Source organism: Astatotilapia calliptera, chromosome 20, assembly GCF_900246225.1.
Source record: "Astatotilapia calliptera chromosome 20, fAstCal1.2, whole genome shotgun sequence".
NCBI classification, from domain to species: domain Eukaryota; kingdom Metazoa; phylum Chordata; class Actinopteri; order Cichliformes; family Cichlidae; genus Astatotilapia; species Astatotilapia calliptera.
The window spans coordinates 7,658,104-7,675,733 of record NC_039321.1 but is presented as its reverse complement, the minus strand read 5'-3'; the positions used below and the strand labels follow the sequence as shown (position 1 = coordinate 7,675,733).

General features: G+C 40.7%; 1 protein-coding gene across 3 annotated transcripts in view; it reads left to right on the top strand.

Moving 5' to 3' along the window:
- The window catches only part of plxna2 (plexin A2), a 160,804-nt gene that overhangs the window by 23,561 nt on the left and 119,613 nt on the right, over positions 1 to 17,630 (top strand). For all 3 annotated transcript variants that reach the window (XM_026153904.1, XM_026153903.1, XM_026153905.1), the window contains exons 2-3: positions 791 to 2,124; positions 6,450 to 6,632. In XM_026153904.1, coding sequence (XP_026009689.1) covers positions 925 to 2,124; positions 6,450 to 6,632 — 1,383 coding nt within the window. In that variant the 5' untranslated portion in view covers positions 791 to 924. The remainder of the gene's footprint in view (positions 1 to 790; positions 2,125 to 6,449; positions 6,633 to 17,630) is intronic.

Below are 17,630 nucleotides of genomic sequence, written 5' to 3'. Positions count from 1 at the left end.
ATGGCGTGATTAGATGTTGGTGGTCAAAGATCAAACATTAGGTCGCTACAGATTAATGTATTTTCTGAACGAAATATTCCTTAAATCTGCCCCAAATATTCACTTGCACTCAGGGATGAACTGATTAGATCTTGGTGGTCAGTAGTCAAGGCCACTGTGATGTTATGCCCATCCCATTTGTGAATGGAATATCTTTGGAAAGGTATTTGGAATTTTGTCCAAATTGGACACAATTATTCACTTTGATTTAAAGATAAACTGCCTAGATCTGCCATGGCCAAAGTTTCAGCTACTAAAATCCTCATAAAGGGTTATGGACAATAACTCAGAAATACAGATTCTAATTATGACAATATTCTAAACCCTTTCTAATAAAATAAGTGAATATAATACATGTGTAAAAGGTTAGCTTCACTGAAGTGTCACATTGTTTTGGAAGAAAAAGACAGTCAGTCTCACAACACAGTGACCTTGCTTTTAGCGAGCAATGCCTGTTTTGGCCTTTTTTCTGTTCTTGGAAACCTCTTACTCAGTGTGTGGTGACAGCAGCAGCGCTAGCATGAGTCAGGTCAGGCTAATTTCCGTTGCTGTAACCTGCCCTGTCCTTTGGAATGTGCACCATAATGGTTTCCACCAATTGTCTATTCTCCACAGCTCATTGCTTTATTAAATTTGAGCCTCTTATTCCTTTTCACTTTGAAACACTCTTAAATGCATCTTCTTCGTGTGACATGTAACTCAGCTGTGACAATTTACAACTTTTCTCTTTGTTTCTTGTTTTCTTTTACAGAAACATGTGAAAAACCTTGTGAAGCTTGACCTGCAAGATAGCCTTCAGCAACACAAAGGCAAAGGTCTCCTCCACGTATTCATTACATCCATTCTCTCAACTCCCTTAGCGATTTCCTTCCAGGCCTGTTAAACATGGAGGGCCAGCAAGCATTTCGCAGAACTTTATCACTTAACCCTAAAGTGGGACCAATGGCTGCTCTACTAGGCTTCTGGCTCATAGTAATACCTGCTTTATCCAATGGGCAGACTTTTACTAGTTTCCACCCTGAACGTCGGGACTGGGTATTCAACCACCTGACAGTTCACCAAACCACAGGCGCTTTGTATATTGGAGCAGTCAACCGTGTGTACAAGCTCTCAGGCAACTTGACTCTTCTAGTCTCCCATGACACAGGCCCAGAGGATGACAACAAGGCGTGCTACCCTCCTCTGATTGTCCAGCCTTGTTCTGAGCCCCTTGTCTCAACCAACAATGTCAACAAGCTTCTCTTAATTGATTATTCCCAAAACCGGTTGCTGGCCTGTGGCAGCCTGTACCAGGGAGTTTGTAAACTCCTCAGATTGGATGACCTCTTTATCTTAGTGGAGCCTTCCCACAAGAAAGAACACTACCTCTCTAGTGTAAACCAGACTGGGACTATGTATGGGGTCATTGTGCCTTCGCAGGGCCAGGATGGGACCCTGTTTATTGGCACGGCGGTAGATGGCAAACAGGACTACTTTCCTACAATCTCCAGTCGAAAGTTGCCCCGTGACCCAGAATCCTCTGCTATGCTTGACTATGAATTGCACACAGATTTTGTGTCCTCCCTCATAAAGATACCATCAGACACACTGGCACTGGTCTCTCACTTTGACATCTACTATGTTTACGGCTTTGCCAGCGGCAGCTTTGTTTACTTCCTGACTGTTCAGCCCGAGACACCAGAAAACAGCATGTCGTCAAGCGGATCCGGCAGTGACCTGTTCTACACTTCTCGCATTGTTCGCCTCTGCAAAGATGACCCCAAGTTCCACTCCTATGTTTCCCTGCCTATTGGCTGTGTGAAGAGCGGTGTTGAGTACCGGCTACTGCAGGCTGCCTACCTTGGCAAGCCAGGACGTGTTCTCGCTGCATCACTCAATATCAGTGCCCACGATGATGTGCTCTTCACCATCTTCTCTAAGGGCCAGAAGCAGTTCCATCGCCCACCAGATGACTCAGCGCTCTGCGTCTTCACCATTCGTGACATCAATGCACGAATTAAGGAGCGCCTGCAGTCCTGCTACCAGGGAGAAGGAAACCTGGAACTTAATTGGCTGCTTGGGAAGGATGTGCAGTGCACCAAAGCGGTGAGTTATACTAAATGGATGACAAACACTTCATGCTTTACATGCACCCATCCACAGATCTCCAGATCATCCAGAGTGTGAAAGGGAGAACAATTGAAATAACCCTCTTCCATATGGTAACAATGTGAAAGAGGATTTGAAAAACTTGAAACGCTTGTCATTGGGAAATATTATTGGGATAGTATAGGAAATAATGTAAGGACACTGATAAATTGGCGAATAATTACTTGCACATTTCTGTTTTGCACATTCGTATTTAGATGAATCAATTTATACTTTTTTTTCCTTTTAAATTCTTTGAGCTTCAAGTAGCTGAAAACCAAAAAAGAGCTATTCATTTATATAATAAGGTCTGAAATTTTTATAAATTGAGCAACTTCTACATTTAGATTCTTTCTGAAATATGCTGGTAAACCGTGAAGGGAATTACTAAGTCCTCTCAGTGAACCAGAAAAACACAGCAAGTTGTGCACGCGTATGCTGGTTTATTTATTTATATATATATTTTTAAAGGCAATCACCCAGAAATGCTTTTGAATGCCTAGTATTGCATACTATTTTACAAATGACTCTTCTACTGCACTCAATTATTTCAAATTGTTTTGTAGCTTTGATATCAGAAAATATCCACTTTCAAGTACATTTCAATAAGAGATATTCATAAATTAGAGAGGATTTATTTTTCTTGGCAACCATCAAAGTGATAACATTCTCCTCGAGCACAACACAAGTAAACACACTCCCCTTCTAGAAAAATAAAGTGTGTGTGTGTGTGGTGGGGGGTGTCGCTCAAGTTACTCTGCTTCTGATGTTGGCATAATGTAGATCACACAGCAGACTATTCCTTCTGAAATCCCCAATTATGCTATAATACAAGGCCATGTATCCGTTACATGTTGTCACGTACAATTAAGGTTTCGCTCGTTCCCAGGAGGCCACAGTCCTCTGTGCTTTCATTCTTTAATTGCAAATAGGACTTTAAGAATATTAAGAATTAATGACTGGCTAAGTGTGCATGTGTGCTGTATATCTGTGTGTGCATAGGAGACACTTTTAATACTGGGTGTACAAGCAGTATGTGAAGTGTGGGGTTTAATGATATCCCTATCCTTCACTATGATGAGAACCGCACTGATCAGCTTCTTTTGTTGCTAACCCCCCCGGGGAACTCAGTTGACCACTGCTATTAAAATCAGTAAATTCCCCATTAGCACAATGTCAGAGGTGATTGTCAGGAGGAGGGAGACATTATCTCAAACTAGCTGTTGGACTTTATTAGCTCTGCTGAGAAGGCGGAATAAGATGTTGTAAGATGCAGAGTTGGCAGAAGAAGGGGAAATAGTGGTATAAACTGATGACACTGGGAGCCTTTTAAACTGTTGGAGCTCCATTTGGAATATTTTTCTAGTTTCCCAGAAGATTGCCCAATCATGTATGTGCATGTTTATAGTTGCTAGTTTTTATCTGCAAAGCTGCACCCCCACTTCATTCTTTAGGCATTTATTTCCAGTAATGCATTACACTGCACCAAGCATTGTATATTTAGCCGCAGTCACATATAAAACGCAGTCCTTAAGACCAAGACTGGCTACTAAATCCATAGTACAATGTGGATTATAAAGACAGATGTCAGTGCATGTGGAACTCATATAACCTGTCCCAAATACATTTAACACCCAGATATGTCAAACATGCTGACATTGTGTGCTTGATGTTAAATCCTCAACTTAAGTAGTGTGACTACTTTCAAGTACACATACTGTATGCTTCACATCTTTCTTTCTTTTTTTTTCTTAAGTATGTTCCTATGTGACTCTGTGTGGTATTTTTTAGTGTTTGACATCCATCACAATGTGAGGTTCTTCAAGGTTAGACCAACCCAAGTGTATTTTAGCTAACTGTTAACTGTACCTTTCTTGGTTTCTGAGTAAATTACACATGCAGCTTCAGTACCTCTCGTCTGGTCTGTTGTAAACAGCAGGTAGCCAGCGAGCTCAAAGCAGAGAACTTTAATTATACCCCCAGCTCTCATTCTTGCAGACATTTTACTGTGTTCAGTTACATGCAGGCCAAGGCTGAGGCTGGGAATGGAACTGAGGCTGAGCCAGGGGATTCAGATACAGCAGCCAATCAAAGATTTATCACCCAGCCATCCAGCCTTCTGCCATCTGGAGATTCACACCATCTCTGTAGTCAATCCCATGGAGTAGAGCCATGATGGGATTCTTTCTGTATCACACTGTGTGTGTGTGTGTGTGTTTGTGTGTCCATGTGTCACACTATCCTCCAGTCTTGCTTTTTTTGCTCATGCCCTTAGAACTAATTAACCACTTGTGAAAGCGAAGTGGGACTGGAGTTGATAAATTTGATATACTCTGAGAGGAAAAATCTCTGAGAGCACATATCCTGTCACATCTAAACAGGGTAGCAGCTATTTTCTCAGCAGAAAATTAATATGATTTCATGTTGTGAGATGTTCAATAAGGATTAATCGCATATGTTTAATTTAGGTCTCATATAATTTGTCTCTTGAAACAGTGGTATAGAAAACTACATTTCTGCACTACTCGTGAGATTTGTTGTAAGTCAGCAGTAAAAACACAATGAAACAAAAAAATCTGCAAGAAGGTGAACAAGAAAGCTCAACCACATGGACTCCAGGGGGATTTGAGCTGTCTGCCAAGTCTACTAAGCATACATCATCTGAACAATCTAGATATAATCAGAACCAAATGGTTAGGAGCCCAACAGACCATATGTGGAATAGCTGCATGATTTTCAGGGAGTATATATTGATAAGCCGATGTCTGGAACTCACGGCTGTTCCTCAAGATAGCTGCTAGCTTTCCCATCTGATTCATACCGTCTGTGTCATCAACTTGTGTTTAAGAGAAGCCTAGAACAATTGCATACAGTACATTTGATGTTATCACCACATGAGACATGAAAATGTTAACTCACCAGATTGTTTTTTTTCTTTTTAAATACCGCAGTAGTACTCCATAGCACTCTGTGCTATTTTGGGCAAAGGGAATAAAAGGAAATGCCACAAAGTGAGGGGCGTGAGGATACAAGCGGAGGCGATTATTCCCCTTCAGCGTTATTGCTCTGTTCATGAAAATATATGTAGAAAGGTTGTACAGCCACTGTGTGAGAGACAGAGCTGCCTTCCACACATTCTCAACACAGTCTGCTTAGACCATTCTGACAGTGAAAAAGACAGAAGCAGGGATAGAAAGGAGACGGATGAGAAATGTGAGAGTAAGAAAACTAATGAGTAGGGGCTGTAAAAAGGGGATATATATTTAGAATTTGAATAAGATAGAGTTTGTGAGCAAGGGACTATGGGATATACACATGTAATGCTTGCCTGGCCATTTCACTTTAGCCTGCATGGCACATTGAGGCCAATGATACTTGGTGACTGTCAGCTGACCTGATTCAACACCAGACAGATCACTGTCTTACTTCTTATTCACCTCCTCCTCATTGCCTGTATTTTCATATCTTGAAAGAACAAGAAGTTTTCATTCTAAGCAGCTGTCTTAAGGCCCAAATTTTCCTTAAGAGCTGAATTTAAATTCACTGAGAATTCACTATAGCAGTTGTTTTCTAGTGAATAAGTAAATGTTATTAGTGCTTCTTTGGTTACATGCACATTTCTATGTTGCATAGTTATCACGCATTGTGCTCGCTAATGCCCACTGTTATCGTGCAATATGTGTATTTCTGCTGTGATGTTGTGATAGGCCAGGGTAATGAGCCACAGTGAGAGCAAGGTGGAGCTCAGTCGGGTGGAGCTGATACATATTCTTTCTGGTGTGCCCGAAAGAAAAACGTTTGTCTGGCTAAGAGACTCACGTGAGCAATTCCTCCTCACTCTGACCTTCCTCTTTCCCTCAGGCTCACCTCTCTCATCTGCCCATCTCAAACACTCTCTAACACTGCCACTATTTCCACAACTTTGGCCATCACCCTCGTGTTTCAGTCTGTCACCTTCATCTTTGGTCCTTACTGAGCTGTCTTGTTTTATAATGCTCTGTATCTCAGCCTCTCTTTACTGCTGTTGCCTCATCCTGTAAGTCTGTCTTTCTCTGGTGTATTTTTTTTCACTTCCTATTCCTACAATTCAATTCACTTTAATTACATTTTATTTATATAGGGCCAAATCACAACAATAGTTGCCTCAAGGCACTTACAGTATGTTTAATTTTAAGGAATTCTTTGCTTAATGTCACATATTACCCTGATAATCATGATCACCATTTTTTAAACATTCTTGTTATTAATTTGTAATTCATAACCTTTTTTTCTTCTGTCTTTAGCCCGTGCCCATTGATGACTCCTTCTGTGGTCTGGACATCAACCAGCCACTTGGCGGCTCTCAACTAGTGACTGGCCACACTCTCTACACTGAGACTCGGGACCGTATGACTTCTGTGACCTCTTATGTCTACAATGGCTACTGTGTAGCTTTTGTGGGTACCAAGAGTGGACGCCTGAAGAAGGTGAGTACCAACTCCCTTCCTCTTCTCATCCAGCAGTTAAAGGTCTCATGTATAAGTTCTCTGCTTGTGTTATTACTGTGATACATAGGGAGTTATACTGCTCAATAGTCCAGAGGGGACTGACACTGTGAAGTGGTCCTATTTCTGTGTAGATGGATGTTGGTCACAAGGAAACATAGCTGCTTAATATTTAATCCCAGCTGTCAAAGTGTCAGGGAGGTGTAATGGCAACAGCTAGCTCACTGTAGTGGTCATTACCAGTTCCTTGTTAAATGAGCTCTAGTGTTGCACTGTTAAGTATCCTGCACTGAACCATTAATTTTAATAGGCACCTTTCTGCTTTGGCCCACTGAGAGCCAAGGGAAAGAGCCAGCCCATGCACTGAAATTCCTAGTCTTGGTGAGAGAATACAAAGGCTACAGAGGGTTAAGGGCTCCTGGCCAGTTAATAATAATAGATTTCACACCCTAGCTACAAGAAACATGGTATTACTGTGGATTTATATTTCACTGGGAAATCTACACCACAGCTACACCGTAATGGCAAATCCCTCTGAGACCTTACATTGTAACTTACGGTGCATCTCCATAGAAATGTGTCTACAAGTCTCATCAATGCAACTCATAACTATTCGCTGCAGTTGTTGAATTTTCAGTGAGAGAATAAGAATCATGATCTCAATATAAGAAATAATAATCATAGCATCAATAAAAGGATTTACACATGTTGGCAAATTCCTAGAGGAGGATGGGGGAAACTATTGGAATGGACATGAGAGAATGTGCAAAGAAGTGAAAAACATTCAGGAACAGAAGAAAGAAATTTTAATTGTTTCTGCTGGTTGGCACCACATGTAAAACACTGGGAGACAACTGCGTGGTAATTAACGTGTAATGTCACATGCATTAGTATAAATGTCAGCAATGATGTTGGCCACTTATGTAGGTTACATTACCGGCTCAGAAGTCTAAATCAGGCATGAGATTAAACTTTTGACTAGCTGGAATAAATAGTGCAGAGGAGAAGTGCTGTTAAGTGCCGCTCTGGGTTTGATTGTCAGTCAGACACATCTATGATTTATTGATTGTTTTCAAACAGCTCTTGCACTGTTGTGTGACACTGACATTCCCCCAAACAGCTGATTAGCTATATATATTTTTATAAAAAGTATATGTTACACCAATGTAATGCATATAGGTTTAATATACAGACTCTCAGCTTTAACTTAAACATAAATAGTGTACTACTAACCACTAAACAATTGTAAGTGTTGCTATACACAGTCCCCCATTCTCAGGCGCCAAAATGTAGTTACCTGTCTGGTAATATTGTGTGATATAGCCTACTATATGTATGCATGGCTTTGGTTGAAATTTGAGTTTTCGGGTAGGCCTATCATAGTTGTCCTTTGTCTCGTGTCCAGACTGCAATTAGACAGCTAGTTGAAGGATATTGATAGATTTATTGACCTTGCTTCTCTCATTGGGCTGACTGTCTCAGTGTCATTCCGAGATCACAAATGTCAGGAGTGGAACATAAATGTCAGTGTTGTGGGTTATTTTGGTCTTCATTTTTCCATTATTAAATCAATTTACTAATCAGGCTGTTGTGTAGAGAATATTAATTTGACTTAACCACCAGTTTGAGCTTTAAATAATGTCAACTTTTTTTTAACCTTTTCATCTGTTTCAATTATTTGCAACAGAGGAGTGTTTTCCTCACTCTGTTGCTTGCATATGGTGTGTGTTTGCCTGTTTCTTTCCACACTCTTGTCTGTACCTGCCGCTCGCAATCACCCATTTCCCTCTGCTATGTCCTTAGTCTGTTTCAAAATCCATGCAAAATAGCCTTCTGTGCATCTGTGTGACTACATACAGAGGCGTGACTGTAACCACAGTAACGCTAAGGTGGGGCAGGAATTAATCAGGATATGAGAAGCGCACCTAGACAAAAGGTACCACGGTCCAGTGGTCAGAATATAAAAAAAGCAAGCAGTCACCCACAGAGAATGATCCCATGACACACAGAATATGGTTTCACTAACAGAGCACATTAGAAAGTTCAAATGATGTGTTGTCTTAATATTTATGATTATAATAATCTTCTTACTATGAGGTGGCTGAAGTGAGAAAATAGTGGAAAAAGTTTAACTCTGTTAAAATATTCTCAGTAATGTGAATGAACTCAGCACGAGATTATATTAAGTGTAGAAATCAAAATGTCTGCCATAATGAAATATTAATTGTATATTTCTGTGACATTCCCAAAACTTAAATTGCATTTTGCGTTGTTAACTCAGGTTTTTACTGCTAAATAAAAGGTTGTGTTTTAGTGTGGTCTTGCTGTCAAAGTAAGTTTGGAGGACTTTAATCGAACCTAATTTGCTTTTGATCGCGTGAGAATATATGCACTCTTCTGCTGTGCAGAAATTTGCAAGCAGATGTGCTGTTGGATAGTGAAACGTGATGATTTGCATGAACGCAAATGATCAACAATGTACAAGCTCTGACTGCTGGGAGAATGACAGAGAATTGGGATTCCCCTGTAGCAATTTGCAGCAGCTTAAAAAAAGCTGTTTTCATGTATAATGACTAATTAGTAATTAAGAATAATCAGTCTGTCCGAAGTATGCATTGTTTACACTGAATGTTATTCAACACCCTGGCTATCCCCTCCACCCCACCCTTCTCCCAGCCTGCCCTGCCATGCCGTGGCACAGGGAGGGCAGAGGGATTGGGTGACCTAAAGAGTATGAGCTACAGTTTCCTCTGCAGAGGGATGATAAGCTCCTACAGAGTTGCATGAGACACCTACATGGAGTAGGATGCTGGAGGCTTCCTGCAGATCTGAGCATGACACAGCTAGGGTGACAAGATTTGTTGCTTTGCTGGTGATACAGTGCTATACCTCCAGCTCTTTCATGCATCCAAGAAAGACAGACAGATGGGGAAAGGGAGGGGTGTGGTGCATAGGGATGTACGATTACAGGATGTGAGTGTGAGCCACGATGAGCAAAAAATAGGAAACAGAGTAGCAGGAATAGGCATCTTTAGAAGAAGAAGCAAGAAGGTACTAGGGGAGGGAGGAAGAGACCGTCGAAATGTGAATTTTGTGCCGCCAAAGAAACCAGGGCTGCACCACTGCTTGTAATTGGATTGGCTCCCTTCCCAAAGAATACCCCCTCCCCATCCTTCCACTCAATGCTTCCCCATTCAATCCCACTCCTCCTTCCCTCCCTCCATTTCCCTCCTGCTTTCCCTGCAGATCAGCTCCCGTATATGCTGCTGTTTCCTTGGCTTTGCGGGAACATGGCAAAGCATGAGGGATGATGTTGGTGGATATCGCTGCCTGTGGCAGGCTTTTGTAGGGGATTGATTGAGGAAGAGGGGTTAAGAGGGTGGGGGAGTAAGCAGACACCAAAGTAAGAAAAATGCATATATAGTGTGGCACACTGCAGGAAACAATAACACTACACAGGAGTCTCATACAGTGCTGCAGCAAAAAATATTCTGTCGTGATGTTAACAGAGTGTGAAGTCATTGCATTTTGCTGAGAGATGTGGGAACAAATGGGCATCTCATATACTTTATGAACTTAGAGAATTTCACTGCAAGCATAGACTAACACATGCATAAGCTGTGTGGTTGAATGTGTTGTGAGACTTCCATAAATTGGGTGTGGACTTCTGGGTGGTGTTCTTGAAGGCAGTGATTGATGGTGGAGGCCAGTAGGTGTTCACCTCAGCAGAAAGCTGTAGAAGACGCCCAGTACACCAACCCTTATGAATGTGTTTTAGCGATTGGAAAAACATTATTTATCCCAGTCAAAGCTATCATTACAGATCTTCTAGTGAGGTGGTAGTCCTGCTCTTAAGTTAATGTATTATTTAAATTCTAGAGCAAGATGTAAAGTAATTGTGTCCAGACTGCATATTATCCACATCAGCCTCTATCATCTATGTTATCACGCAGAAACCAAAGATGGCTCTGTGGGTGAACTTTATAAAGATAGGCAATCTGCTATGCAATTGGACACACATTACCCAAGAATTGCATCATCCAAGTTAAAACTGACTGTGTGTGGTTCACTTTTTGCTGGGGAGGAGGCATATCCCATATGGGGACTGGGATTGGTGGGAATCAACGATGGCATTGTGGAGCAGAGGAGCTGCGGAAAGCATTGCCTTTGATATAGATGGGGATGGAGGGCACTGCTGCACATGTAAAATTAGATGTTGAAAGAAGCCAAAACAAAAAATGAATGGGAAAGTTAAAGCATGTTCAGCAGAGGGGCATTCACGATTCCCATCTTAATTGGAATCAGTTCACAGACAATGAGAAGAAACATCCTCTATCCCTGTTTTTCTCACAAGCTCAACAGAGTTGTTGAACCTGGGACCATAGGGATACATTCCCAAATGGTAGGCTCCCATGTATTCTAAATCCTGCAAAACTATTAAGATCCAAACAGGCTTTGTGATTACATTATGAAAAGGTAACTGAGTCATGAAGGATTGGCATAATCTGTATAGCTATTGTACTGTACACTTTACAAACAGCAATTATCTTAGTAAATGTCGGCTAGTTTACCCTTCAGTGTTTTGGTTTGGATTAGGCGAACAAAAACCAAAATGGAAAAGTTTGTTGTTGTTTTTTTTCTGTCATGCCCTGATGAATAATGGGGTAATTGGTTTGGATAATATGTTTTGTAGCTAAAAGAGGCAACTTAAAAGGGTGGTTCAGGTGTTTAACTGGACAAATGTCCTGTAGATCTGGTTAACGTAGCAGAGTGTGCGCAGCTTACTCACATGGCTCCCACAGTAGCCTGAAGAACAGCAGGGTTGTGTGTGTTGTGTAGACAGTGATGTTGGGGGGGGGGGGGGGGTCACTGAGGGGAACAGCTGATCACAGGGCATAAAGTATTCCAGACTTAAAAGGCTTGTAAATGCAAGCAGCTGCTACTACAGGGTCCTGGTGGACAAGTGACCATCCTCCCTCCAACCCCACTCTCGCCCTTCTATGCTGTGGTTACCCCGAACAGAGAGGGTGATTTTGCAATGAACCTCTGTGAATTATTTCTTGGATTTGTTGCTCTGAGAAAGAATACGATCAGAGCAACTTGGGTGTCTGGCCTGTCAGCCAAGAGGTTGCTCACCTGTCTTTGTGTGGCCTGGCTTTGCCTGGCATGGATTTTTATGTGAAATTGATGGATTAGCTCAGCAAATTTACTCACTGCTTTCCAACCCTTGACTTTTGTTTTCACTGTAGCCCGGCTATGTTGTCTAAATAGTAATGCACAAGGATACTGGGGCAGTAATGAAGGAGAGAAAGAAAGTAGAACAGGTGGAAAAACTGAGTCGGTGAAATAATAATAGACACAAAGATGAACATCTAGAGTAAAAGAGGGAGAGAAGCACTAAATATCATTGAGGATGATGTCCATAGCAACAGCTGAGGCTCATGGCAACAACTGAAAGGAGGCCCATCCTGTTCCCCCAGGGGTACAAATTATTTTGAAAACAGAAGTGAGCCATCCTGTCACCTGCATCCCTTAAAACGCGCTAACACAGAGTGACTATGTGGAAATATGAAACCTAACCTCTTTTTATGGAAAATGTTCAGTTGTTGTTCATAATTGCAAAAACGAATTCCAAAAACCTAAAAACACAGAAAATTAATATTTTTAACGGCTTTATTAAAGATCTTTGTAGTCCCTACACAACATAAATTAACCTCACAATACAATACAATACAAAGAAATACAATTACAAGTGAAAAGAACTGTCACAATCGCCACCAGGTAGAACTTATTTCCAGTCATCATAGTCAGTAATTGCTATTTCTCACTGAATGCTTTATATAATAACAATTGCATCACTTAGATTGAATAGTGTGTTCTACTTAATCCCAGACTGAACAAATAATTGCATTCCATTGTTAAATTATTGTTTGTTTTGCCTTGTGTGGTTAAAATTAAATGGAAAAACATCACACGAAATACACCTATTTATGGAGCAACTGACATTTTAGATAAAAAGTGGCATGTATGAGCGATTCTTTAACTGATATTACAGCTGTGTTATGCACCTATTACAACCATCTTTGTGGGTCTCTCTCTCCTTGATTGCTGGCAATCTTTTTGATCACTATCAATACAGCCTCAGTTTCCCTACTAGAAACAGCTGAGCGCTTGGCATACCCTCTAGAAATCACTGTTGCTGGTCAAATAATTTATTTCCTCCCAGCACAATTTCCAGCACATCCACAGAGAGGCTGGATCAAACCAACACAATATCCAAAACTGCGAACAGAGGCAAATTTAATTTGTGTAGCTTTTGTGTGTGGTACCTGAGAGACTATCTTTTTTTACAATTTCAAAAAAAAAGAAAAAAAGTACAGTAAAGCTCTGTCTTGTGGAATTAAACTGTCTGATCAACAGCAGGATATGGGGGGGAAGGAACTTCAGCCAGGACTGAAGAAGTCCTCTGTTGGGTGGTTATTGAGACTATAAAACTACTTTCATTGGCATGTTAAATCTGGAAGAATCATATTTTTTGTATTCTGTTTATTTTAAATGATATATTTGTGTAGAGGCTTTGTATCTTTGGGTGTAAAGATGGTTGCCATAAATGTTTAATTACCACAACCATCTCTCTAGTCCAGCTCAACCCCAGCTTGTTTATGGATTTTTGGACTGGCAGGATGCCTGTGTGACCTTTTCGATCCTGGCCTCTACTTGCTCCTGCCCAGTCTGTTACCCTGAGCCAGATAAAGAGGTGGCCAGCGGCATCCCCAGCCAGCAGGAGCAGGCTGTGCCTTTCATGGCTCTCTTTAGAGCACAAGCTTCTCTATCTGCCAGACCTGGTCGAGGCTTCCCTAAACACTTCACTGTTAAAAGGCCAGCAGAAGACCAAGAGCCCCTGCTGTTCCATTCATCTGAGCTTTATATCTCTTTTTTTCTTTGTCTGCCTGATTTACTCACTTTCTGTCAGTCGTTCCGTCTCATTCCCCCTGTCTTTTCATAGCAGTGAGTTAAATGTAGCCAGGTCAGTCAGCTTGGTTTCTGCTCAGTTTTTTTCTCTTCCCTCTCATGTCTCGCTTTCTACCCCATTCTCTGTCTCAGTCTCTAACTCTTTCTGCCACTCTATTTTTCCTCCTTTTTGCTGCTCAGACTTTTACAATGACACAGCCTACCCTGCAGTGATCTCATTAATCACATTCAAACAGCTCTATGTTGCTTTCTCTCCTTCCATGTGTCTCCCTCTCCTTTCACTTCCTCTAATTGCCTGCTCTTTTCTCTGCCAGTGTTTCGAAGGAAGTGTTTTTCATTATCTAACAACAGGAGACAAATACTCATGCAGTGCATACATTTTACAACAGATGAATTTTATACATGTAGGCTTTATTTAGCCTAAAGGTATTCATTCACCTATGCCAAAATGTCATCCGAATCCCGAAAGAGACAAAGTCTGATTCACACATGTCCCTAAATGTGTTGTGCACTACTTATTTATTCATTTACCTTTGTCTGAACAGAACTTTTTTTTTGTGAGACCTTTCATTAGCAATGCATTTTATTACTATTATTTAGGAGACAAATATTCCCCGTAGAGTGTGTCCCATAATTGGACTAACTTCACAAGTGAGATTAATTAACCCATTGTTGATTAGAGCCACTTTTCACTGGAGATTGTCTAAAGAAAAAGCCTTGCAGTAATCTAGCTTCTTCAGCATGTTTTCCTATTGATTAGGCTTCAAATTGTGTTAATGGCGGAGTTATGTAGCTTGAACTTTTTGTTATGTTTAAAAACTCTCACTTTTAAACTTTTGTTTGCATGGAGAGCTGTAAGTGAAGTCTGTGTCATTGCTTTGTGTGACTTTTATTAATGTGTGAAGCCATTGTGGTGTTAGGATTAAGAAGCCACATCAAACGCAGATCCGTGTCTTCCAGGATACACAGAAAGGTAAACAAGTTGGGAAAAAGCTGAATGTTCTCTTCATTTCTAATGAATATTGTATTTTCCAAAATTTCCAGCCAATTGAATTTGTAATATAAAACGCACAAAAATACTGTATGTTCAGAACATGAGGGCGCGTTGGGAGGCAGCTTATCCCAGCCTATCAGTTTTAGCTGTTTAGTCTGCTGCTAGTGTAGGCACCACAGGGAGAACATTTGAAATTCATAGAAATAGTTATCAGTTTTTGCTATTGATCTGTTACTCTGGAAATGGTATAGTATGGGTGTAAGCCTTATTTATTTATTTTCTTTTTGCCTGAGGTATGAATTTCTGAGATGAAATGTCTTCCAGTAGTTCCACCAATCAAAGAGGAAAAATTTCTCTCAGCTGAATGAACTTTAAGTATTCAGCACTTGACTTGTGTCCCTTCTGCAGCAAGTGTGAAATGGAACACAGTTCTGTTTTCTTCTTCATTTTCTCCACTGACCTTGCTGAAATAGACAGGCAGAAAAGGACGGCTAGCTAAAGAGTAAACATCTTTAGGACAGAATGGCGAAAAAAAATAGAGAAAATAGATTAGCAAGCAACATCTGTCAAAGTGGATGACTGGCTCAGTGCCAGGCTTTATTGATTTGCTTTACAAAGCACTTGAATGGGCCAGATAACTGTGATTAGCCAATTCATTACTGCTGGCTCTTAGAGTGGTCCAAAATTAGATAAAAGGAGGAATAGGAAGGACAGAGGGGGATAAGAGCAAACTTGTACTTTGTAAACTTGAACAGAAACTCCAGCAGTGACCCACTATAGAGGGAATCTTTTTGAAGTTCGTGGTGAATTTTCCATATTTTACATGCATCTTAATGATCGTCCTCATTAGAAGCAGTTAGAAAATTAAAAAAAGAAAAGAAAGCCATGCCTTGTTTATGTGTTTGATATCATGCATAATCATTCCAGATTACACAAGCAATGAAAACAACATTCCTCTCATCTATTTTGCAAATGTGTACTTCCATTTCAATAAGCTTATAGTGCCAATAGATCTTATAAATGAGAATTGTTTGGGCTTTGATGATATACTAAACCGTTGTCTATGCTGAGACAAACTGAGTGTGACAGCTACTAATGTTTCTGTCTGATAGTGAGACAGCTTTACTGCTTCTACTTCATACAAGACAGCAGCAGCTATCAGTTCCTTTAGAGTTAGGCTTGTCCTGGTGACAGCATTGTTTAATGCATTTCTGTGATCACACAATGTTTACAGGAAGCTTTAATGGGCGCTACACAAATCATTTCTTTGATACATGCTTTTAGTCATTGAATAGTCATCTGCTTATCATACATTATGGATGTTATGACAATAAAAATTGGGGATTGTAGTAATGTGCCTCATTCTTTCTTGTTGTGACATTAAATACCACAGCTGTCCGGTTTCCCATTGAGGTTTTGCCTCTTGGTTAAATGTCTGACAGTGAAGGATTGAGGCAAGCAGACCCTTATCGTTCACCCTTATTTTCCTTTCGCAATGATTTCCTTTTTACATTTTATTTTCTGTGCACGGTGTAACTCCCAGAGTTCTCTGTCTTTACTCACTTTTGCCCTCACACTTTTCATCTCTCTTCCTTACAACAAGGCTGTCAAGTAACTGCACCTAGCCATCAGCCTAATGAACAGTGATACAGTACTAATAGCATGTGATAATATTTCAAGCCACTGGTAATCTCCGCTCACTCAGCCTGCTCATCACTTCTGAGACACACACTCACACCTATACACGCACTCACACAGGGCATCTCTTTTCTTGACAACTGTATGTCAGATCTTGGCCTCATGCTGTCATGAAAAAGAGCTGTCAGCCGAGACTCCCTCTTAATAGTCCAGCTGTCCAGCAAAGAAAAGTACAGTCTTAATGCAAGCGGACATTTCTTTCTGCATAGCTTGTAACACTTTGTACCAGAGCGTCCATTCAAACGTCTTTTTCTTCTGTTTTAAAGACCCTGTTATCCATGTATCTATTTTTATATTACTCCATTATATCATACATTTTTCCACTCAAAAATCATAGATGAATTACTAATTTATGTCCCTAAATATTAATGAGTGTACAATGTACAACACTTTTAATATTTTAATTTCAGAGAGCAGACCACTTGAGCACAATGCTTTATAGTCACATAAAGATCATATAGAGTATTAGATGCTAGAAACATTAATTGAGAATGTACTTTAGAATGAAGAGAAACTCTAAGCTATGTGAAATGTGTGAAATGTCAGAATGCGTCTGTGGTTAGATTGCTTGACAGGTTCATTGTACAATGGAAGGAATGGAGAAAAGGTGCAGAGCTGCACATAATAACTGTGACCCAGACAAAACTGAATACGAGGGCATATATGTGGTTTTTGAAAAGCACCTGTACTTCCAGAAAACCCATGGCAGGCCACTGAGAGAGCATGAACAAGGTCACGATATCAAAGAACTTAGCAGGAGCTAGAGGCCTCAGCCAGCCATAGGTCAGCTCAGCTACTGCTGTTATTCATTAAACACTAATGGTTAGCGGTTGGGAAAACATTATCTGGGCCTCTGGTAACTTGACTAATGCAAAGGGTCAGGGTCAGAGCCAGGGGTGAGGCATCCCAATGTGTGGTGACATGGGCCCACTGTGTCAGACTGGATTATTGGTCGAGGCACAGACATGATAATTTGATGGAATCACAACACAGCCTCAAACTACTGACGTTCCTAATTTTCACTCTGTTTAAAAGGGCAGTTAAATATTTCTGTTTTGGTGTAATTGGTAGCCACAGTGTGGTGCTGCCACAAGCAGCTGTTTGCTCAGTGGGGTGTGTGGATAGAGGTGGTGTGTCTCGTGTTTGTGTGCTTGTGCGTTTGAGCTGTATTAGTTGGCTGTGGCAATGAATCAGTTCGGTTTGTGTCATGTTTGGGCGTTGTAGGGCAAGCATTTTGTCAGCATCATTTGCATGTTGCGTCTCTGAGGTATTGTGCCTTTTAGTCTACAAACTGTTTAATTTTAATACGTGCCATA